This window comes from Anoplolepis gracilipes, chromosome 1, assembly GCF_047496725.1.
Source record: "Anoplolepis gracilipes chromosome 1, ASM4749672v1, whole genome shotgun sequence".
NCBI lineage: Eukaryota > Metazoa > Arthropoda > Insecta > Hymenoptera > Formicidae > Anoplolepis > Anoplolepis gracilipes.
Genome location: NC_132970.1, coordinates 22,325,669 through 22,351,646, shown reverse-complemented (window position 1 = coordinate 22,351,646; position 25,978 = coordinate 22,325,669). Strand labels below are relative to the sequence as shown.

Genomic DNA, 25,978 nt, shown 5'->3' with positions numbered 1-25,978 from the left:
TTAAAAATTCCAAAGAAAAATATCGAAATATAATACAAACTAAATATTGTTATTGCAGAAAGAATTTTTTTAAAGTAAAGGATAAGTTTTTCTTTTAAATATAACCCATTTATTACTATCCTCTAAGTTTATTATTTAAAATTTCGTAAAAAAATGAAATAATAGAGAAGCGCAGCTTATTTGTACGATATACATTTATGTAACACAGTATTCAAATTCATTCATATTTATAATAATATAGTATAAGTTGATATGTTATTAAACTGAATTTTAACTATAGACTGTAGAAAATATTAAATAAAAGTAGAAAAAGTAAAAAATTATATAATATAATATTAAATAGAGAATAATATAATGAGCAAATATTATATTGTACATAAATCACTCATAATTGTAATCAAAAATTATATATAATTGAGCTTGTAATTGCTGATTAATTTCACGATGAAATTTTGCGCTTACCAACGACGTCAAGCAAGAGAAATATACTCGTGGGTGGATGAGTGGACACTTGGCACTCATATAGTCCGGCATCCCTCGGTTGGACGTATTTTATTTGAAGAGTCCAATCCTCGCTGTGGTGAAAATGAATTGCCTGAAACCGCTCGTCGTTGGCGTATGTCGTCAGTCCTACAGTCAGTAACTCCTGTACGTTCTTCCTCTTGATCCACGACACCTGCGAGTCAGAGAAAAAAAAATTTCTTAGTAAAGATATTCCGATAACCGTGAACAGTATTCCAGTCTAAGAATAGAGTTTATTTTTACTTTGCTGTGCCTTATAATTTCTGGATAAGAGTCAGTCAAAATGTCTTATTTACTTATTAGAAAATTGAATCATAATCAATATGCATGAATTGCGTAATGATTTTTGTCTCTGTAAATTCAATATTTATTATTTAGAGTCTTTCAAATCAGTTACATCGTATAATAATATTATACGTAATGATTGTAAACGTAATAAAATTGTTAAATTTGAAGTTATACAAATTGCGAGATAAAATATTTCCATAATTTCAATATTGAAAAATAACAAAATTATAAAATTAAAAAAAAAATTTATACGTGTGTGTAATTTTTGAAATTTTATAATTTTGTTAAAAGTTCATATTTAGTTTAAATACGGATTATTAAAGAAATAATTTCAAATTGTTTAAAAATTTTCTCGATTTTAATGTAACAAGAATAAAGAGTTTTAAATATATACCGAATTTATTATAATAAAATTATACATATATAAATATAATATAATATATACTATATAATATAATATAAATAATATAATATATAGTAAAATATAATGTAATATAATACAATACACAATAAATATAGTAAAAAAAATAATATAGTTTAATAAATAAAAATATGTTTCACAATAAAGTTTTTATATTATTTTTAATTATTTTATTCAAATAAAATGAGCTTTAGGTTCACTGCTTTTAGTTGTTTTTATACTTATATGACAAAAACAGATATTTTGCTTTTATTTAATGTAATAAATGAGACTACAGATTGTCAATGTAACTGTCACAATTGTTAACCGTAAAATTCCGTATACACATATAATATAATGAACAGTAATCACTGTTCGTTTATAACAGTTAGTAACTACTGTCCGACATGGCGATCCGCGACTACTGATATGTCCGTAGAACACAAACAGTAACTACCTACTGCGCGTAACTACTCTTCTACAATCTATATGCCTGTTGTTATATTAACACTCGTATCTTATTTCTATATACTGTGGATTTGGATACTATATAAAGATTAGTTCTGTAAACAAAGAAGTATATCTCTCATGCGTAGTCGAAATATATCGCGACATTTAGCAAGATTTAGTAAAATTTATATCCTGTAAAAATGTATGGATTTAACAAAAATGACAAATAATAAAAAAAAAGCATAAATTGCTAATAATTTTTTTTTCTTTTCGATTGTCTCGTCATCAAACAATGTTTCAGCGTACAAAAATTTTAAATTACGTTATGATAACACTATTAGAATGCCAATAATTTAGAAAGAAAAAACCTTGTTTGTTTGTGTGAGTAATTTACAAGTGTATAAATAAAATTTCTTACATTTTTACAGAAATGTAGTTACGTATACAAATTCTGCCTTTACAAAAACATAAGTTATAAACTCTCTTTTAATCTCATATAAGACTGGCTTTTATTGTAATATTACATTTGCAATTTTAGTGACCTTCTAGCAAAAAAACTTATATTACTGCGTATACGTTTTATACATTTTTGCTGTTTTCATGTGGAATTTTATTTCTGTCTAAAAAAATTATGATCTCTACATATCCTTTTGTGCATTTTTCACATGTACGTTTCAAATTTTATTAGAATTATTTTTTTCTACAAAATCTGATTTCTTTACATGTTAAACATCTTTGCATCAATTATTTCATTGCCGTACAATTTGCATCTCTGATAAGCTCATCATTTTAATGTGTGATATCGGCTTAAAAGCTTAAACAATGAATACCCCCATTAGCTTGGCCCTTTCATCACTATAGTTAATTATGAACATCTCGCGCAAGAGAGAGATGGAGAGAGAGGTGCATATTATTACCTACGTCAAATTAGGCGTTTAATATAAAGTTTATGAGGTCAATAAACTATTGAATGCCAACAACCATTAGCACGCATCGGATGATTACATAACTGATAAAAATTTGCAACGATCAGTAACTTCGACACACACATACAAATACAACACGCACATACACACACACACACACACATATGTATACGTACATATACGCGTATATCACGTGACGGTCAGTAACTACACACGTCAATAACGCTCGGTAACTATCGTACGTATTTCCAGCTCACTTGGACTACCTGAAAGCCACCAAGAAACGCTGTCAGCCAGAATAATCCGACGACTGTGCCGTGAGATGATTGTAGGGCTCGTGACCGGAATTGATCGTGAACCAAAGACGTTCAGATCCCCCCTGATAACCACATATTTTTCACCCCTTTGTCATGCTACTATTTCTTGCGATAAAGAGAAATATACATGTTGAATAAAGAATATCGTGATGCATAAAACATTTGTTATTTATAAACCAAAAAGTAGTATTTGCATCAGAAGCGTTGCTGAATATCACCTAAATCGACTTCATAAATATTATAATGTATTTTTATATATTTTACAATAATATTACTCGTAAATAAATAACGGCAATAATATGATAATTAAAGGTCGAAAATTGTATTTTGAATATTCCTCTGCATGTTACTATTCCCGCTTAAGTCTGATATTCTTTCGTTTTCGCGCAGCATAAATCGATGATATTTGTTCATAGAAAGATATACTGTAGAGAAATTTTCCACGGAGTTGATCAGAAGACATAGCTCCGTAAGAAAATATTTTGCTATAACTTGGTCAGTATCCATTTTTCACATTTCGTCGAACGGAAGTTCACAGTCTGTAAATCTCAATTAGTCGTTTGCTGGACAGAAAACACGATAGTTAATTTTAACGCACATTTTAATGCGTCAAGTTAAAAGGATTTAAAGTGATCTACTTTCAATTTGATTTAAATTGAGAAAACTATACCAAACGGAACCGAGTACTAGATGTAGGTAAATAAAAAAAAACAATTGCTTCAAAATCGATAACCGTAAACTCTAAAAAGTTTTATGGCAAACCTGTTTCATCGAATTGAACTGCCTGTGTACATTTAATATGTAGACAATGTCTGCAAACATAGAATGTTTTGCAAACAGCAAAACAAAATATTCGTAATGTATTCATATGTGTGTATGTACACACTAGAAGAAATACTGAGAAATTTGCATAAGAAGTAAAAAAGAGAAATTTATTTGCACATAAAATTCATCGTGTAAAATGTAGAAAAATAAAAAGGGACAGAAGGATTACACACATCGCACAGAAAACCAAATGCGATTAACTCTTTGATTTTAGTTGACGGTAACTCTCTATTTCTGCGCATTTTATCGTAATTATTATTATTTTTATTGTTATAAATTATTATATTTAATTAATCTTTTAAGTATTAATTAAAAAAAAACACATTTCTTAAAACATGTACATGTTTTCTATTCAAAATTAAATGTAACCACTTAAATCTGAAATTTATGTCTCGTGAAGAAAATATTTTATCTGACTAAAATTTAGACATTTAATGTTAAATATATGTAATATAAACACGAATCTATATGTTTGCAATAATCATATATTATTTATATATATATATATCTCTTCTTTATAAAATATTTCATGTATAATTTATGTATTAAATTTTGTATTAGTTTTAATATTTATGTCAAAACCATTTGTTTATAATATCTAAATGCAAATGATAGATTTATTTCACCGCAATAATCCATTATTAATGTGTTGCATGCTATTAGATCAAAATCTTTTATCTTAACGAGAAAATATTTTACGTGTCATCTGAATGGCCGGTACCATTAACCCATAATTTTAATGGAACTATATTTTAGCAAACAGTACAACATAGAAGGCGTCCATTAATATATCATAGTAGACATTGTTGCAAACTTTGTCGTATATTTTAACTGTTCCACATAAAAAAGTTTGAGTGAAATATAATATCCTCGCGGTAAGAAAACACGATTGACATAGTAAATTATTATAGAAAATCCTAAATTCAGTTCAAAGTTGCACGTTGGACTCGACGAATGTAAATATTAAAAGTACCTGAGGAATGATTTTATGTATGTACTATTTTCCGACTGGACGCAATAAAGTACTGTTTGAAATCTCGAGAAAATTAGACGACAATGGGAGAGAAAAATTCTTATTATTTTATGTATATGTATCATGCTTTTTTAAAAAATAAGCAGATTCATCGAGGAATAAAAGGCGCTAACAATAACAAATGGTTTCTATTGTAAGGAATAAAGGACGAGAATAAGCATAACAATCGATATCTGTTTTCACGTTTTCTCCAACGATCTATGGCGACTAAAAACGGTCAGTACATGCCATCGTAAGAAGAGCTATCAGCAGGGATTATCCGGTGATCGCGCGATCCTCTCCGAATGACGGTACCGCTCGTAGACAGAATTGACCAGCAAAATAGGAAAGGAAGAGGTCTGCCTGCGACGATAAGATCTCTCCGTCCATATATGCCTTTATATTCCCCGTAAAGTTCTAAGCACCTGCTAAAGCGAGATTGAGGAGCTTTTTCTCGCGGAAAATTGAATTCCATCGATCGCGCATACGCCGCGGCACCGTCCGGTTCCGTGATGACATCGCTTTAATCGAAACGCTTCAATCAATCTCATCATGATTCTGTTTTTAAACGCAATTATTGTAGATTTTATTATGATAAATCCGCTTATTTTTATAGCCATGACATTTCTGTTTCGCTTCTTCCATGGAAACAATTATTAACTAATATTTGAGCGAAAAATAATGGAAAATATACACTCAAATATTTCTTTAAAAAAAAAAGAGATTTCCTATTTACTGTATAATTAAAATAATGTCAATATTTTTAATAATTTTTATAAAAATGTAACATAATGATAATAATTAAACACAATTTTTATCTAAATTAAAAATTTTTTTCTAAATTATTTTTATTGCTATATATCTAGCAATCTAACTTGATTACAATTTGTATTTATTACTAGTTACAATTTTTTAAATATTTATATTTATATCAGATTAATAATAAGCAAGTTATTGTTATTGATATCAAAATGCATGGTTGAAATAAATTAAGTGTAATCGCATTTGTCGTCATGCCACAATGTGAAAATATGTCCACCGTACTGCAAGTCGAACGTAAAATATCGTTGCCGCCACATACACTATTTCGCATGGTTTATTCGGTCAGATTGCCCCGGGAATTTATTCATTCGCAACGTCAACCATATTTCATCAAGAATAAGAGTATTCAACTTCCTTATCTATATCAGAATATTCTATAGCAAATATACAACTAAGTTATTGAAACATTCTTATATTCTTTACATATCTTGAAATTAGAATTTTCTTTTAAGAATGCAAGAAACATATTCTAAAAGAGATATAGTATAGTATTTTTATTATAACGAGAACATTGTTTTATCTAACAATTTCAGATATAAAAATATTATTTTGTACATACCTTTTAGTTAGAAAATATTTTCTGTTTAAATTAAAACAAAATAGAGTAGTATTTTCATTTTGCAACATACACTTCCGTTAATTTTTTTTTCAAAGTGTATTTTTATATATTGATATTATACATGATGTATAAACTGTATGAGAAATGTAATTGAGACACAATCAGAAATACATGTACGTAACTTTGAAAATGTTCTAATGAGAAAATTAACTTATCGTACTTTCAACTTACTTATGAATTTTAAGCTCCGTTCCAGGTACGACAAATCATTCTCACTAGAGAGACTAAAACCCCAGATGAATAGTCACTGTTGTGAGTTGAGTGATATGGATTCAGGGACCGCTTAGATAATGATTGCGAAATTGTCGGAAGACGCTTGTGCAATATATTAATGTAAATGACAGAAATTGTTATTGTTGGCATGACATGGCCCTGTCGCTTCACGTGACATGATGGCGAATAGCTGTATTGTTGTACGTTGCCCTATTCAATTCGAGAAGCGTTAGATATCGGTCACTAACTCGCTTAGATTACTAATTGGGCTCGGCTCTTTTGAACCGATGCCAACCTATTGTATGTTATACTTTAGCAATATTGAATCAACAGAAACATGTGAGGAATACATCAGATGTTTGATGTACAATAAATAGATTTACAGAGCATACAAGTTAAATGTCTACTTTTTTCATAGAAATATATATAATATCTTATTTAAATTTTTTTATAATATATGACTGATTATATATTTTCAAAAGTACCATCGTAAAATATTGCTATTTCCGATGTGACGATATATATGTAATGTCAAATAAATTTAAGTTTAAAGTATTGATAGTCATTCTGATAATTATTCCGATTCAATAATGTACTATGCAGATTGCTAAGAGAAATCTATCGAAGAAATGTCATTACGCTTGATAAATTAAATGGCTCCTTTTGAATGAAGTCGTATTTTTTTTTTATCGCTATCGAAAGAAAAGTATTTGAGTTATTTAACGGAAGTCCGGGATTCAGTAATAAACTTGAGCACAGCGAACGTCTTATCGTTGAAAATGAATCTCTTGTCCTGGTTTCACAAACAACTTTAGATGCAAGCTTTCCAATTATTTCGTGCACCAGTTAATGGACTATACCGAGTTTTGATGAAGTCTAAATAAAATTTTCTGTTAAACACGAAATATCTTAAGCTCTATATATATATATATATATATATATATATATATATAAGCGACGCTTATCATAATGCGTTAATTTGTCTTGAAGTTCCGTATAAAATTATAGAAAAATAATGCCACTTAAACAATGTAAAATAAGAATCTTTTTTATAAAATAAATTTGTTTTCCAAATTTTTTATTACATGTGATAGCTTACATGAAGTAGATGAAAATTTACAATAAAAATTTATCCGTGAATTGTCGGAAATGTCTAAAATCATACAGACCATTATGCTGAACACTTTGTATACATATATGACTTAATTTATCTTTTGTGTTTTTTATCCCTTTTAATTTATCTATTTTTATTTTATTTTATCTATCTTTTTGCGTTGCATTATATATTTCCTCTTGCATTCCTATTCTCTTTCTCTCTTCTCCCTCGATTATTTCTTATATGTACATACATATATATTTCCATTCCTCTATTTTCTCCAGTCTTCTTTCCGCTATTGCTTTACGGTTTCTTGCATTTACATTATGTGCTGTGTGATATATTCAGTTCCTTTTTTCATATACATATAACTTGTCTACTCTTTAATCTTGCCAATATTTCTTGTGCATGTATTTTATACAATATATATTTATGTGTAGCTCTTTAATGAAATATAATAAGATTTTCATATTCATATATTTATTGTTAGATGTACATTGAAACGTAAATAGATATTAAAACATCGAAGTTTTTACAGAATTTTTACAGATGGTTTAATTCAGAAATTAATCACAAAATCTCATGTTATCTCATGTAAAGTAATTATGTTTTCAAGTGAAAGAAATGTCACTTGAAAACATAATTACTTTACATAATATAACATGAGATTTTGTGATTAATTTCTGAATTAAACCATCTGTAAAAATTCTGTAAAAACTTCGATGTTTTTATATCTATTTTTCAGATTTTTTTTTTTTTTTATTTTAAACCTTAATGCAGTTTTTCCTATATGTCATATATTATTACAACATGAAAAAAACATCACTTTTTTAAAGTATGCACATGGACTAAAAACTCATGCTTATTTTCACAGAAATATTGATATTAAATGTTTTATGAAATATTGATATTAAATGTTGACATTCATTGATTTATAAATATAAACAGAAATTTTAAACTTTACAGTCAAAATAAAACATAACGTATCAGTTTTCAACTTGGATAATACATATAAAGGAGAACAAATTATATTAAAATATAGCATTTTTGTAAAATTTGCATATTATTTAGTTTGTTTTCACGATTTGATAAACTAAACGAAATAAATATGCAAATGTCTCAATGGGTAGTTGATAGAGCTTCAAAACGACTATAATAAACTGCAAAATCCGGAAGAAGAAAGAGACATTTTTTTTTCTGGCGATAAAATCTTGGATATGTCTTCCCCTGCTTTTTCCTGTCCGCCTTATATTTTCGAAACTGCCGCTTTTCAAGCATTCTTCATCCCAACATCACTACGCGACGCGACTCTAAAATTGGCATTGCCTGAACGATTTCGCGCAATTTCCGAGATGAGGCTTTGAATGTTTACTTACTGTCTGCAGATATTTTTTTCACGGAACCTTTTATGGAGGAAGCCGGGAGAGTACGATGTGCGCGCCGTTTAAAAGCCGGCGAGAAGAATTGCAGAAAGGAGAACGATTGCACAGCTCGCGAGCAGAATTGGCCGTATTGTCGGGAAAACAGAGTATTGGGGTGGATGCAGGATTGGGGGAGCGGGGGATGAGACGGATAAATAAAGATCGGGAGAATGGCCGTTGGCGAATTCTTGTGTGCTTTCTGAACTCTAGCTCGTCGAGACTATGGCACCGCTTCCATGGGAGAAACGCCGAAGCTCTCTAGGATTAGGATCGACGCCGTGCCATCGCCGGAACGCAGGTAATAATGCGTATAGTGCATTGCGCGTAATAGGGAATTCATTAAGCGGCAAATTCGATTTTCGGCTAATTACGGATGAGAGCTGGGTATTTCCGCGAGGCTCATTGCCGAAGGGGGAAGGGAGAGGGCTAACGCAGTTAGCGCGTCATCGTCGTCACGGAAATTTAAAGCAGCTTACAGCAAATCCGCTAACGACAACACTATGAATCGATGATGTAGTAAGTAATCGAGACGCGCTTAACGCGTCAAAACGTGAAGCACGTTTCGTGGGAAGTGTATCGAATGCGCGAGCATGCGCGCTTTATGGCATTCGCGAAAAGGGTATTACATAGCCACCGGCTGCAATTTTATTCGCGCTTCAAGGAAGAATTATTGATAGCGCCTTCAGAGCTTATTACATCGCTTTCAACCTCTCTCTCTCTCTCTCTCTCCCTCTTCTTTGCCTTAAAGAATTTTATAAAATATTTTACGAAAACAGATTTTCTTTTTTTTTTTTGTTTTTTTTTTGCGAACAAAAGTGAAACGTTGATCGTATTGATTCAAGAATGCTTCGGCTAATTGAGTGTTAAACAAAGAAGAAAGAAATCTTATCTTTATGAAAAAAAAACATAATTAGAATACATTATTATAATAAAAATTAAATTTTTTTTTTAATTCTTTGAACGAGAGAAATAAATAAGTGTAATTATAAATTAACATTTCTCGAACATCTTGATGAATAAAACTACTTAAATAAGCAAATAAAATTTCAAGAATCTACGAGAAAGGTCGTCTACATTTCTTAATTATGGAAATTAATTGACATTATAGATAATTAAGATAATTAATATTCTGCTAAAAGGAGCGTCCTAATTTAACCAATAGTATTTTATATTTCATTCTTTTTCTCGTACGTGTATATGTTGAAAAAAATATTGTGTTATCAAAATTCTATCTATGCCTAAAAATATTTTTTTTTTTTTTTTTTTTTTTTGTGCAAATAATTAGAATCCCCTTCTCGTGTTATTATAAGTTTCTGATTAAAAGCACATTCTCTCATTTCGTAAATATTTTGTCTATAAGTAGAGCTTGGCACGTTAATGTCTCTTGGACAGGAAGATAATACGCTGTGCACGGGAGGATTCTGTTCGGTACGAGAGCTCCTACGGATCATTAAGCTGCTTTAGCGAAGTGATAAATACTCCTTGCACTTTACAGCTTCCAGATACAATCTCTCTTTTCTTTCGTCTTTCCCTTCCCTCGTGACCTTATCGGACGAGCGCGGTAAAACAAATATCATGTCATCCGTCGCGGTACATATTTCCCCGTTATAGGACAAGCAGATATTTATTTCCGAAGAAAGGAATTCGCAGGGGAGATAAATCTAAGAAAAGATACAGTGCAGGTTGCAGCAACGACACAAAGGGGTTGAAACAACCACGCCCATATTCTAATCGATTTTATCGCCCGCTTGATTAATGAACCCATCTTCAATGGAATCGAAAATAATCGCATGTAGTAGAAAACACACGAAGCGGAAATTAATAGCCCAATCGGCTCTTTTGTTGCATAATTTTTCTCACTCGATATATTTCTGACTTTCTCTCTTGAAACGAGGGGAATCATATGTTTTTGATAACATATATACGATACGTTGAAAGATGATGGAAGACTGAAAAGTTACGGAGAATAAAATCAATTAACTCGTAGGTCATGAGGGAAATCCGAGGATGCATCCGAGCACAATCAACCAATTGAAATCGATCTGTATGGTTGTACCAGTGCGCACTGGCTAACAAAGTCCACATTCCGGTATATATATATATATATATATATATATATATATATATATATATATACATACAAAAGCGTGGCTCTTCTCTCCTTTTGTTTCCAAAGTATTGTAATAAATATATACATTTATTGCGAAAACAGCGCAACGCGTATTCAGTGTACGCTGTTAACAATAATGATTATTTGCTTCTTCTTAAGACCGATCTCAAATTCAATTAGATTCCAATTAATTAAAGTATAACACAATAGCCACACATGCTATTTTAAAAAGATTGGGTGTCATTTTAACTAATTTATATAATTTATTTTATAAACAAAGAAAAAGTATTATCGCATATAAAATCTAAAAATTTACATAACATAAAATCTATAATATAATATATAATGTAAAATTAAATTAAATTAAGATACAATGAATTATATAATAATGAATTATATAATAACTTTATATAGCATATAATAATTTTATTAAAATAGTGATAATTTTATTATAAATTATTTTCAAAATTTATTTTATCATGTGTAAAATAATTTTATTCAGAAATTGTTAGTTCATTGTTTCATGAATTAATTAGTAACAACGTCAATAGCGTAATTAATTACGCAATGATATTAATATGATATAATTCAATGTTCTCTTAAAAGCGATTAATTGTGCATCATATTGAAATATATTAAACTCTGGCGATTTTGCAAAGGAATAGAAAATTAAATAATCATCATTTAATTACGTAAACGATTTTTTTATATAGTTGAGAAAATTGTCAGAGAAAATTTTGCGTGCAAAGCAATGAAATCATTAGTTAAAAGCTGTATTATACATTTCGGCATCAATTTCTCTTGGCGTTCTCCTGTTTCACTCTTCCCTCCATTCTCGAAATAGTGCGATAAATACAAGGCCTCTTGTAACACACTGCTTAGCTATAATAACGCTCTTCCGTATCTCTCCAATTCACCCTTGGAGTAATTTCTCCCTCGGGCAGTTTCTCGGGGAATAAAGAAGCGTAATGTATGTGGAATGTACTTTCATGACAATGCACCGTACTTCAAATAATAGTCTACTGTAGACGTAAGGTTCAATCTCACTTAACAGCATTACATGACACTTCATTAAACGTTAAAGCGCCAATTTTATCGTCGATATAAATGGGTGATAATTGCGCTTCGCTTTGTAAATTTTCTTTCTCACACTAACATTGCAGCCATTTTTTAAATACATTTCCTTATTTAAGATTGATTCTCATCAGCGCTTCCGTTAGGAGCTGCAATTTTTTTAACCAAGTGCACTTATCTCAAGCTGCAATAAAATATGCATATATATACAATATATATATTTCGTCGAGTTATAAATATATTTTCTCTACCATCGCGTCGCATATGTGTTGCGTTTGTGTATGTGTGCAGCCGGCGACTCACTGACTGGATGCAAATAATATATGTATGCACATAACTAAAAGTACTATTTTTTGCAGATCACTCCTAATTCATGCTGCACCATGATTTATGCATTTCATGCTGTACCCGCTCTACTTTTTGACCAACTGACGCTTTTGCGTTGCCCTAGTATACAGTGCGTTTTACTTAAAATTCGAAAATGCAAATACCGTCCTTCACGATAAATCGCAAAAAAATACATTCCAATAACGACTTGCAGTATATGGTGGTCGGTGTTTTATTTATTTTTATATTTTTCCGTAGCTACTTAAAAAAACTCTGGAATAAAAATATATGTTGAAGAAAAATAATTAAATAGATACTATAACGTTCTAATATTTTTCTTTGTAAAGAAGAAAAATTATTATCGTTTACAAATACAAAGATATATCCCAATTTTCATTGAGTAACTATTCGAGTTTTACTTTAAATAAAAAATTGTATAATAGATACGAATAAAGAAAGGTATTACGAATTTCTATTAAGATAAAATTAATACATTAAAATGTAAACTTTCATTATGCATGCACTGATCATGCTACCATTTCGAAAGCTTATCACTATATCGTTTAACGAACGAATTGCACGCACGTGCTCAAATCCCCGCGGGTACGCATACTACATAAGCACATAACAATATGCGCGATATATATATATATATATATATGTATATATATATATGTGTTGACAGGATACTTAATACCGTCACATGCAAGAATATATATGTATCTGAATTTGCATTTTTTTTCGCTCTCGCTGCGCCATCGATTTTCTGCATCGATGAACGCCTATGGCGTCCCACGGAATTGCGATCGGTGCAGTTGCGCGCAAAAGTCGACAGTTAAGAAAAAAAAATGGATTAACTACGTACTCATTGTTCCGAGTGCACCGCCGAATGCGCGGCGCTCGACCAATTTGGATCGATCCTACAGGGCTCGCTGACGTCAATAAAAGCGCCTCTTGAATGAATGCATGCATCGCCGTCAGCCTTTCGCGCGCCTCTTTTTTCACGCAATTTTCGCCAACACGGATCCCTCTCGCAAGAGATAAAACAGCGAATAATTTACGTCATAAAGATTGGATATATTTATCGAACACAAAAGCTTTCCTCGCGCATGTGACACATTGAATTATTTATTTATCACATTGATTTTTTTAACTGCCTCTTTATATCCGCGATTTACGGATATATTTTTTTGCGTAACACACATCCGTGACCGTGTTCCTATATTTTTTTTCTTTTCTCTCTCTTGTTTCTATCGGTGGTTAAATTCGCGAGCTTAAGTAATGCTCACGATATATGCATATGAGTGACATAACTTCATCTATTTATATGCGATATAAATGTAAACGCATACGGGGAGTAGATAAATGCTGGTGCAGATTTTCCGACACGGCTTGTGAATTGCAAAGTCGTTGTGGTGTGCGCTTTCCTAAGATCGCGTTCCAAGATTGGAGAAGTCATCTCGTTGACAAAAATAATTGCCCTAGAGTATTATTTTTTTATTTGCCGTATTGGAATACTTTCGTTGCCAACGCATTTTAAGAAACATGGAAGCGTGATAGATGCGACTGTAATTTCACGCGAGTGTAAGCTTCCTGAGGTGGTAAATTTGAATGTATTATTTATTTATATATATATATATATATATATATATATATATATATATATAAATATACCGCGTACGCATTTAATACATCAACAATGAAATTACATTTACGAATATATGTATTTATTATTACAAAGTGAAACAATGGCATTATGTAGATTACAACGAGTGATCTATCATAGTTAAATCATATTATTAATTTATCAAATATGCATGTGTCTTTAATTAACATGTTTACGTCATATTTCTGTTTTATTGTTACGTGTTATCGATAGATATCATATTGAAAAGATGTTTGATATAAGCAAATTCGATAATTTTAAAAAATATAAAAGAAGAAAGTAACAATAAATTAAATATAAAGTCATGTAATTTTTTATTTAACATATTATTACGGAACATTTTAACGATTACTGTGTTGCATCTAAGAGATATATTTTCAGTCAAAGAATAAACTTTCCGATAATGGCAGCGTTGGCAAGGCAAAGCGCGCAAATTGATTTATCGCGTACTGCGATTTATTACTATTTCAGATCTTATTCTGGTTCTGGAATACCAGAATTTCGTGGATCTACTGCACTCGCGCGGTATTTGTCAGTTCTCACGTTATGCCACACATGTTCGTCGCGTGGCGAGTAGAAATTCTCGTGGAATATATCCAACATTCGACCCCCGTCACATTTCACGATGCGATTTTTCGTAGCCATCATGCCTCATACGTGCCAGCATGACGGTTGAGTCTTACTCTTTAGAAAGTATCGGGCTGCATCGATCGTGCATGTACAATTTATGTGCAACGAAACGGGCCGCGCGCGATTCCGGTTCATGGCACGAGTTCCCGTTGTCCATCTTCACAATCCCGATGCCCTGCATCCCTCGAATCGTTTCTCTCGATAAAAGAAATTACCTGACTGTCACCTGCGACATCGATTTATACCCGAGAAGACTTGCAATGTATTTCAATGAACGATGCAACAGAAATATAAATATCGATTGAGCGAAGAAATTCCAAATATTGTTGTTGACATATAATATGTTGATAAAACTGATAATTATTTGATTTAAATACTCTGTATTTTTATTTAATATTGCAAAGCGTGCGAAAAAAAGTACAAATATTAAAAGTTAATAAAAATTAAAAACGTCCTTTAAAAAATATAATATTATTAATATAAATACGATATTAATTATAAAATAGCTAAAAAAATAAAAATAAAATGTTATAAACAATGTCAATTATAAATTTGCGCATGATGCCTAGAACAATGTTCTTTACTTAATTGTCAAAGAAAATGTGACAAAGGTAAGTAATGCGAGACGTGTTGGTTCGTGCAACTTTTATCAGGTCATGCACCTGCCGCACATTCGATGCACTTTCTCTATCATCGCGCGTGGAGTTGAAATTCTCCGGAAGTCGCGCGTTTCATTTCCGTGTGCCATCGGTCGCGTCGTGATTTTTCGAGAGACGTCTGATCTTTACGAACCGCGCGCACGAGCAGGTGTACGCTCACAGCATTTTCGAATACCGAATGCTTTCGGCACCGTATATATAGGTTTATCCACAGCGTCTCTCCGAGCGTGGTGCACGCTTATTGAACCGATATCCGGATGCAAGTGCAGCGTGAGGCGGTATTTCCGCGATGCCGACGCCCTGTATCGCTTTCGCGCGCAGATGACATTTCTCGTTTCAGCCGCCCAATTATCGGGTTGCAGATCGTTAGCGATTCCCAAAGAGTTTTCGCCGCACAATGCGATGGTCTCTCGCTCCCGGGTCCGCCAATCCTGAAAATATTGCATAACGCAATCGTTCTGCATTGCATAACGAGTTACAGATTGCGTTCTTTGCGACGATGTCGCACACTTTCGAAAATTATTTGCGTAAAGTCCGCGAAATAACGTTGCTTTGAATCTTCGAGGAAGTGAAATAAAGATTGATTTTCTGTAAGAATGAAGGAAAAAAAAAAGGAGAAAGAGAGAGAGAGAGAAAAAAAACACACTAGAGTCGTGCGGGCGACAAAAGCCGCGGTGCTCGCTTTGATTTGAATATTTTAATGGCATCGCGTATATACGCGAGCTTCTCCACAGTGCTCCAGCACGGTATTAATGAACGAGAAATGGGCGAGAGAGAGGAAAGGAGAAAATAGACGAGTTGTTATGTGATTTTTTTTGCTCGCGCTATAAGTCGGTCGCCCGTTCGATGTGGCGTAGATGACGAGAAAAAGATTGCGTTTGATGTAATGACGGTGTTCTGCAAACGTTTCGAGTGCATCCGTATACACTTGCTCGAGTAATTATTTCATACTTTTTCTTATTATTTATTTTATCGATGATATTTCTTTGATATTTTCAATTTTCCATTTTCTACGAATAATAAAATGCACGCACAGTTTTTATACTACTTTAATAAAATCTATTGAATATTCGTATTCTTTCCTTTAAAAGAGAAATTTAATCGATTCTTTTATTACTAGGGTAATAGATTTTTAATAAATAAAAGTTTACATTACAAACTGTATATAGTATGTCTTGTTACCTTATTTATTGAATTACCTTTGTACATTTAATATTAATGTACATATTTTTGCTGTTTTCATTCCTTTGTTTATTATTTATTGTTATTTTGTCATTTATTATTGTTTTACATTACGTGAGAAAACTGTTAATTTACATAATTATTTGGATATTATTATTATTATTATTTGGTTATTTTTCAAACTTTATAGCAAGAATAATATGTTCTTATTTCATAAGAGTAAAACAGTTTATTATTTTTTGATAATTTTCAATAACTCGCAAAGGGAGAATAAGACAAATATGATATTTATGCTAATTTAGATCACTTTTGTACAACGAATCAAATAAATATCTTTTCATAAGATACTCAACGGTTTCTAAAACAGTAACCTCAAATAGGTCACCTCATGTGTATAATTATAAGATAATCCTTTTAACTTTATATAATTTGTATTTTAGCACACGAAATAATTTTATAAGTATGTTGCATATAATTTTAAATATCCGATATACTGTATATTTTAATAAAAAAGTAGCAATAGAGCAATGTCATATCATTTACTTTTTCATAAGATACTCAACGGTTTCTAAAACAGTAACCTCAAATAGGTCACCTCATGTGTATAATTATAAGATAATCCTTTTAACTTTATATAATTTGTATTTTAGCACACGAAATAATATACATAAAAAGATTCTCTCTTTCTCTCTTTCAGTCGAGTTTCCTTTGATCTCTTGTTGCGAATAAATAAGCATAAATAAGCACAAGAAATGAAACAAAATCATATTTACATATAATTTATGAAGATGTAATAACATTATTAAAGAGAAATAAATTTTGTGTGCGTGTAAACATGTGTGCTTACAAGTGGAATATATTTTTATATGAATAATACTTGTGTGCTATAAGAACAAAGAGATAAAAATATCATACGCATTAAACTTGCATTAACAAATAAAGATAATTTTTAAGTTATATTTTATAAGTATGTTGCATATAATTTTAAATATCTGATATACTGTATATTTTAATAAAAAAGTAGCAATAGAGCAATGTCATATCATTTACTTTTGTTAGCAATTATATAAAATCTCTCTTAAACTATTCAATTTTTGGCCATCGTACCTTTATAACTTTTTACGTAGAATATTGCGAAAAATTGATTTATATAAAAAACTAGGCTGGTCCAATTTAAAGAAATTTAGATTGACCTTCAAATCTCCGAAATATTTCCAATTATTAAAAAAGTAGATATGTATTGATTTTCTTGAAATTATACAACTTTTATATGTAACAATTTTTTATAAAATACATATTTCACAAGTTATTCAAGATGTGCAAATTTTGTGCCTTCTCTGATATACATATATGTATATTGAGAAAGATACTGCTTTTTATATAAAAAAAAATATTGCTTTTTATTATGCAAAACTAATATTTTATATTATATAAAAGCAGTATTTTTTATTCACATTCTCTTTTCTTCTCGCTTTTAATAAAATAAGTTTAGAAAAGCTTCTTCTTTATATATGTATATTAATACTGTTTTTAATGTAATAGAAAGTAGTATTTTTTTACTCACACCTTTTTCTTCTCACTTTCAATAAAATAAATTTCAAGAAGCAAATATGATTTTTGTTAAAATGTAGGAATATAAAATGAAAAATGTTCTACAAGTGACAGCGCAGCTATATTAATGCATAATAAAATATAATAGAGAAAATATATCCGATTAAATGTAAGTCTCGAAAATCGCAAGATGTGTATATAAATTGAGTAAATATGTATTTCGACTTATGTGTTTGTGTGTAGTAAAATACATACACAGATATATATAAAATTTTCTATTATTTTTTATACTAATCATCGTTCACAATTTATGATTATATAATTTATTTTATAGATGATGTGTACATGTTATTCAATCGTGAAAGATCTATAATAAATAATTATAGCATTTTTGACTTTACGATCGAATATAACTATCATCCCTCTTGATTTACCACCCCTTTCAAACAGTCTTAATTGTATGCTATAATTGCAGAATATCCATAAATTATTAACGTTGCTTGGTTGATTGTGATCCCGGTAATTTTTCAAAACTTTTTGTATCCGACCGGAAGATACGCGCAATCGCATTCATTAAGATTGCCGATACATCAAGGAATCGAGCGCATTCGTGTATTTTCATACCGAGACGTCTCCGAATTGCCGAGCTCCGCAATCTAGCCGACCCCGTTATAATTAGATTTATGCCCGGGCGTTCGTCTCTCTTGAACGAATTCCAAATATTGCTGTAAATTACGGATAAAAAGGTTGGCGGTGTGCGACCTAGTTCGTTCAGCCGTGATTGTATTTCCGCAACCTACCAGCAACTCCCAGCACTCGGAATAGTAACGTCGTTACTTCCGTTCGCTCGAACGGAAGAAAAAAAAATAAATCACCGCGAGAGGAGGAAGGGCAAGAGTGTATATGAGCAGACCGTGTAACTTACGACGCGTTTGACGTGTTCGAATTTTGCGTTAATGCGGTTAAATCTCTGCTGGAAAAATCGACATCTTCCATCATACTCTTATCATTAATGCCATCTTAAATCCTAACGTTCGTTTAATAATAATAGGGTAAACTAGGGTATGATAGCCATACAGAAGAGATAGTCATAGGCTGTAATTTTTTCAATAATCGCTATATAGGCCGTTTTTTTAGTCATTATCAAAGATAATCGATATTTACAGTAGTTTATGTGCATACATTGTTCGAAATAACGATATTGTGAATCTTATATCATATTTTTGCAAAGTTTTTCATAACGTCGAATAAATTACAATTAAGCTATCGTAATCGACGTTAGACATATTATAAAGATATGTAAATTGTTGATACGACCTATAATTTTTATTTTCGTTTTTACTGTTTTTTTATAAATATTATGATCATCTTTTCCTTAAAAGTTGGATAAGATGGCCAATGCTTATGTTGTATTATTTTGATAATATAAAATTTCTATTAAATACTTTCCTTTTAATTTCGATAATATTACATAATTTAAGCTTCAGGGAAGATAATATGCCATACGCTATTAAAAAATAACAAAAATAAAAGTATGTGTTTTGCATTTTAAAAAACTATGGCCATCTTACCCGAGTTTACCCTACAGAAGCTCAAAATGGATTCTTAGTGGTGAAACTCACTTATGATGATGTTTGAAGAATTATTTTAACGAAAAAGAATTGGAAAAATAATTTCATTTATTCAACAATAGGATTTTGTTAGTCATACATCCTGCTTGAGCTAACAAATTTTGGTTGCAGGAATATTCTTTCTTGCATGTATGCGAAAGATCATTTATTATCTTCATTGTTATCCGTATGCAGCATCATAATTCACGTCGCTCTCCTCAACGTATGCACGAGATTCTCACATTGCCGTATATATAGCATAAGCGAAAGCTTACCCGTGACCACACATCGTGAGTTTATCAGGCGAATCTAATTTTCTCTGAAATACCAATTTCACGAAATGGAAAAGCGTGCACGCTGACTCTTATTATTATAGTCCATCTCTTGAACCTCTTTGTGGTGCTCCGGTGTTCGCCTTTACTATAACCCGCGTTCGCTCCAGTTTGCAGCAATGAAATCTTATATGCTCGCGAAACGACGCGCGTGTAGTATCTGACAACGATGGTGGCGATATAACGACGACCGGGCGAGTCGTTCGACGAGGCTGTCCCTATCGATTTCTACCTGTGTCCGTTTGACTCACGCGCGCCGCCTGCTCTCCTCTGTCCTATAACGCGCCAATTATTCTCAAGCGTTGGTGGGAAGGGCGTAATAATTCCGTAATAACTTCCGGAACATCGCCCGAGGAACAACGTGCGCGATAGTGAACGGCTGCAAGACTGACAAACGAGATGCTGCGAATGATTCCGATCACTTTTTGGAGAACAATATGATCGACAATTTGTATCTCATTTTAATATCTGGCTTTGCAATTTCCATGCCAATATCCCGCGCGTTCTTATCGGCAAAATGTTTCATTTAAATCCCAGAATAATTTAAATTACATGTTGCGTATTCACTTAATTTTCTTTTATATCAGGAGACTATTATTTAAGCTATGTTGTATATTTGTTTGACTAACGGATAAAGAAACGCGAATTTACATAAATGTGTGCGTGGATGTGATAATAGCATTCTATTTTTAAAAGAAAATCATGGCAATAATAAAAGTATCCATTGATAAAAGAGTGTAACAAATGTCAAAAAATAATATCTCAGGTTAATACCATTTAATTGTTTGATTAATATATTTCTAATAATTAATAAATAGAAAATGAATAAGAAATATATAGAAAAAAAAAATCTACTTTTTGTAATCAAAATTCTGCGAATGGATTTGCTTTTTCTGGTCGGAAAGTCGGAAAGTCTCTCTCCAGCTCTGACATTATTTGTCTTTACTTGTGAGACATTTCAATGTATTTTTCTTTGATAACTTCTTCTGACGCGTGTGAGTATCAGAGAACTTTACTCCGACATTTTCTGAAATTAAAACAGCAAAGATAAAGAAGAAGTATGTACATACGCGCAATTTTTCATATTGCTGGCGACAGCGTCGCATACTATCGCTTATGTTTGACGTGTATAAATAATGGGGTGACCAATGTGCCACAAATATTAAATTAATTAAAATAGCGCTTTAAATTTATCGTAGCGTTAATGCAATATTGCAGTTTGGAATTTCGGTCGCGCGGTAATTTGCACCTAGACGTAACTACATCTTCTTCTAGAAAGCAAAAGGAACTATTTCTAATAAGATCCGACCGCGACGGTACTGTAAATTAATTAATTAAATTCTTGAAATTCTGGAAATGGTCAAACGTCGTACGCGAGAGTGGATTACATTCTTCGCGCAACGCCATTTTTTAAAGTTACCTCCTAGAAAATCAAGAATCTTATTAAGCCTGTAATATTGTAAAAAGATTGCTATTACAAAAAAAATTTTATTCAAAAAATTTTATTAAAAATATTTTGTTAATAAATTTATAATAAATATTAAAATATTAAAATTAAATTTTATAATAAATATATAAATATTAAAATATTAAATTTAAAAAATTCACAATTACATTTAAAAATATACTTATTAAATCGCGTAATTTTAAATTAAAAATATATATTTTTTAATACGATAAATCATACAAATAAATAAAACCTGCAAGCGATAGAAAAATAAAATTTTGTAGACCGCGACGTTTTTAAATAATACGTTTTATATCTTATATTGTAAATTATAAATTTTTATCACCTCTTGCACCAATCAATGAATTATTCGATTATACTGTACAATAAGGATTTTGTTTTTTGTAATAGGTGGTTCTGATAAGTTTTTTCTGTAAATGAATTCGAAAACAAAAATACTTCAGCATTTGTCCAGGTTTTTGAGAAAAATCGGGTCAAAAAGTCAAAAAAGTTTGTGTTGACTATTTTTTTAATTATTTACAAAAAATAAGACGTCATAGTGATTCGGATAATATTTTGAGTAAAAATTCAAACCTTAAGATAAACCTAAAATAAACAAAAATAAGTAACACGACACAATTTTTCTGTAACACAGGTTTTTTGACAATTACAACCACCTATAAAGTATGCTATCCGTGTATTGCACTGTCTCTCTATGCAGATTAATTGGTTAGAAAACGCCCAAGTCTTATAATTATCTAATTAATTAATTAATTTATTGATGCTAGATAATTATCTAATATCACTAAATTAACAATCTTATTGTAATCTGACTGTTAATCTAATAATCTGATTTTACCAAACATCAATAAGTTAATTATTCAATTAGATAATCATAGATTTTGGTGGTTTCCAAACAATTAATCTATACAGAGAGAGAGAGAGAGAGAGAGAGACAGTGCAGTAAACACAGCACGCGCCTACGCTGTACCTAGATAATATACACTATTCAAAAGACTTGTGTAGAAAGATTATTTCATGTATTTATTTATCTTCATTTTAAAATTGTAACTTAAGGTTCGCTTTTATTTAAATTATTGTCCAAATTTCTATGACGTCTTATTTTTTGTAAACAAATAAAAAAGTGGGTCAAAAACAAGTTCCATTCGACTTTTTAACTCGGTTTTTCTTAAACCTGACGCGCTAAAGTATTTTCGTTTCTGGAATTTACAGGAAAAAACCTTATGAAAATTACCTGTCACATATTGTAAAGCATGAAAAAAATTCAGAAATATAGCACAGTGTTATATTATACCTATTTCAAACGTAATTAATAATTAACTCTCGTCACGTTATGCAATTTTGATATACGTTTATGTAGTGGTGAATAAAGTTGAACAAGCAATAGGTTCATTAAACGGTTCATTAAACTCTATTTGATTGTATTGCTCCATGTTTGCGTCGCATGTTAAATCAGCGTAACGTTGTTGCGAGCAAACCAGTGCAAGTTGCATTTAAGTTGTGACAGGCTACGTTGACGTTCGTCTGTTGAAATGACAGCGGTACCTTTAGCGGTGTTTTCACAGACTCAACTTTATTATTCGTATATATTTTTAGCGCACGAGGATTTTTCTATTCTGAATACCGTCCGTCGTCAACCGCGACACGTAAATCCGCGTTGCTACCCCTTCGTGGGAAAAAGCTCGCGTTGATATGCGCGCGGGCAAAGTTATTGTGCAAACAAAGAAAACAAACTTTATAACAACGTTAACTGCGAACCACCAGAAGAGTTTCGCGCGTCTGCTACACTGTAAAGTTGCCGCGTAAGAAACTGCGAATACAGTTGCGAAAACATCGGATTAATTAAACGGCGCTTTAAACTTATAATCGGCATTAATTCTCTTGCCACGAATTGCATTCTTCTAAAATGAGATTATGCCGTGGAATTTTATGCGTCGAGAAGGATGCTTTGGCTGCTTCTCTGAGTCTGAATTAATCTGTTTCTGTATATGTATGTGTGTGTGTGTGTGTGTGTGTGTGTGTGTGTGTGTGTGTGTGTGTGTACGTTGGATTTTTTTTATTATCTTCTACACAATATTATTACCGCACACATCATAAAGAAATCTGTATTACTTAATATAGCTTATCGATATCCGGAAAGTTATCGAGTCATCTACACTCAAAATGCTGTAACTTTAATATCGAGAAATTCCAGCTATGATATACACACCCCATTGGTGTTATATTTACATACATGCGTATTATTGAAATTTATAACGTTTCAAAACTAGATTTATAACATTAAGTAAGTAATTCAATATAGATCTAAAGTTACACGTGTTATTAATTCAGTGCGTGTAAATTGCATCATATAAAATATATTTGCATACGAAATATTTTATTATAAATATATTATAAAAATAAAACTTATTTAATATTAAATAATAATTAAATATAATTAAATTGTGTTTTTAATGTACACAAATGTACATTACAAAGGAACATAAATTACAATAAAATTGATTAAAATCAGTTCGTTTAGTTCGTTAAAAATAGAAGAAAAAAATATTAAAATACATTACAGGAAATATAATTAAAGTGACGCATTAATTATTAATTATATTATTAATATTATATACTTTTTTATATTACTTTTATATTATTATTATATATTATTGTTATTTTATACTAGAATGTTACTTCTCTCACATTTTTACTTTTCTTTTACTTTATAAGATAACTATAATATTTTATGCATTTTAATAATTTACATAAATACTGCACCATAATGGAAGAATGATTATTGTGAGAAATATTAAACAATATGTGCCAAGTGAAGAATTAAGTAAATCTGAGAAAAAATAGTATGAAAAAAATAGTGTGTAAAAGAATAAATTATGTATATCGTTTCTCTTTGGCAATAGCAAAAGTCGGCAAAAGTTATAACTTATGCATATTTCATTTTCGCAAAGTTGTTTAATTTTTCGTATATGTCTCTACGGAGCTATTATCCATTGCACGAGTACTTTTTATGTATCTGTAAATCTAAAACTACTTGCTTGGCGGTACCGTCAATTTAAAAGAACGCTGTCAGCGATTAATATTATGAAAAGTGAAAAGAAGGGTTAAAGTTGAAAATTCTTTAGACCGACGAAATCTTGTTTATCCTCGCTTTTATCTTGTCGCATTGAAATTAGATGACACTAATGCTTTTACTTTGTACAACTGCAAGAACGTAGCTCCGATTCGTCCTGCATACATAATTAAGGCGCAAATAAGCACAATGCTGTTTTGTCTCTCGGGGTAAATTAAAAAAAGGAACATGTAATGACGTGCAAGTAATTAATTTTTTTTTATTTAAAGAATTTATCAAAAGTTTGATTATTGACGGTATATTTATATTCTTTCATTAAATCAGCCGTTTTCAAGAACAAAATTCTAAATGATAAAAGTGCTAACAACTTAGTATCACATTATGCATTAAAAACAATATTCGTTTATGTGAAAAATATTGATCGATTGTCAAAATGGATACTTTACTAATATTTTGATTAAATAGGGAAGGCTAAAGGAACAATTTACGATTATTTAACTTAAGTTTTAAACAAATAATTAGCACAGACGCAAAGAAATTCTTAAATTATATTAAATTTTGTCGTGTTAAAGAAAAAATATAAATTTGGAACGAACAGCTACATATTTTTTCTTTAAGACAATGTTTTCTTTACCTCAATTGATTTGTCACATTATTTTGTGCATAAAAGTATTAAGGTTATTGAAAATTGAATGTTTTGTAAGATATTTTATATTTTATGTCAAAAACTTTCAAGTTCCATAACTCAAAAATTTTAATGAATTTAACGTATTTAATGAAAAAAATATTTTATTATAGTGTTTTGAAAAGTCGAGATAAGCTATAAGAATGTACAATAAAAAATAGGGGTTTTATTTGAAACTTTTAAGTTGGGTCTCCCCTCTTTCCCCTTGACTCCTTGAGGAAGCAACTTTCACCCCCTTAAAAGAGTAGCTTCTTGAAACGATCGCCCATGTTTTACGAGTTTTCGAAATTTAAAACCCTTTCCGAAATATAGGAGTAGGAACTGACTTTATAGAAACCCTATTATTAAATTAAATATGTATTAAATTAAATATTATTAATTTATAGATAATATTTTTAAACTCGCTTAGTATCATATTCTCATATTATTCATGTTTTAAGGGGAAATTCAATTTTCTCTATCTATATGATGATACTGATCACTACAAAATCGGATCTAACTAATAGGAATAATCTGAATTTCGCAGTGATAATGCTAGTTATATAGAAACCTAGTTTGTGCTTATTACAGAATATTAGTGATCATATGGTTATGCTCTATCTGAAAGCTATTAACCCAATCGATTGATGTTTAGGTAATTAACAAAATTTTAAATGATTTCTTTTTTTATTGCAACGATATTTAGACAATAGGAAACCCA

General features: G+C 30.8%; 1 protein-coding gene across 2 annotated transcripts in view; it reads right to left on the bottom strand.

Annotated features, from left to right (window-relative positions):
• LOC140665471 (lachesin) overlaps window positions 1-25,978 on the bottom strand; it is a 100,360-nt gene that overhangs the window by 13,353 nt on the left and 61,029 nt on the right. For both annotated transcript variants that reach the window (XM_072891643.1, XM_072891653.1), the window contains exon 4: window positions 463-676. In XM_072891643.1, the coding sequence (XP_072747744.1) occupies window positions 463-676 (214 nt within the window). The remainder of the gene's footprint in view (window positions 1-462; window positions 677-25,978) is intronic.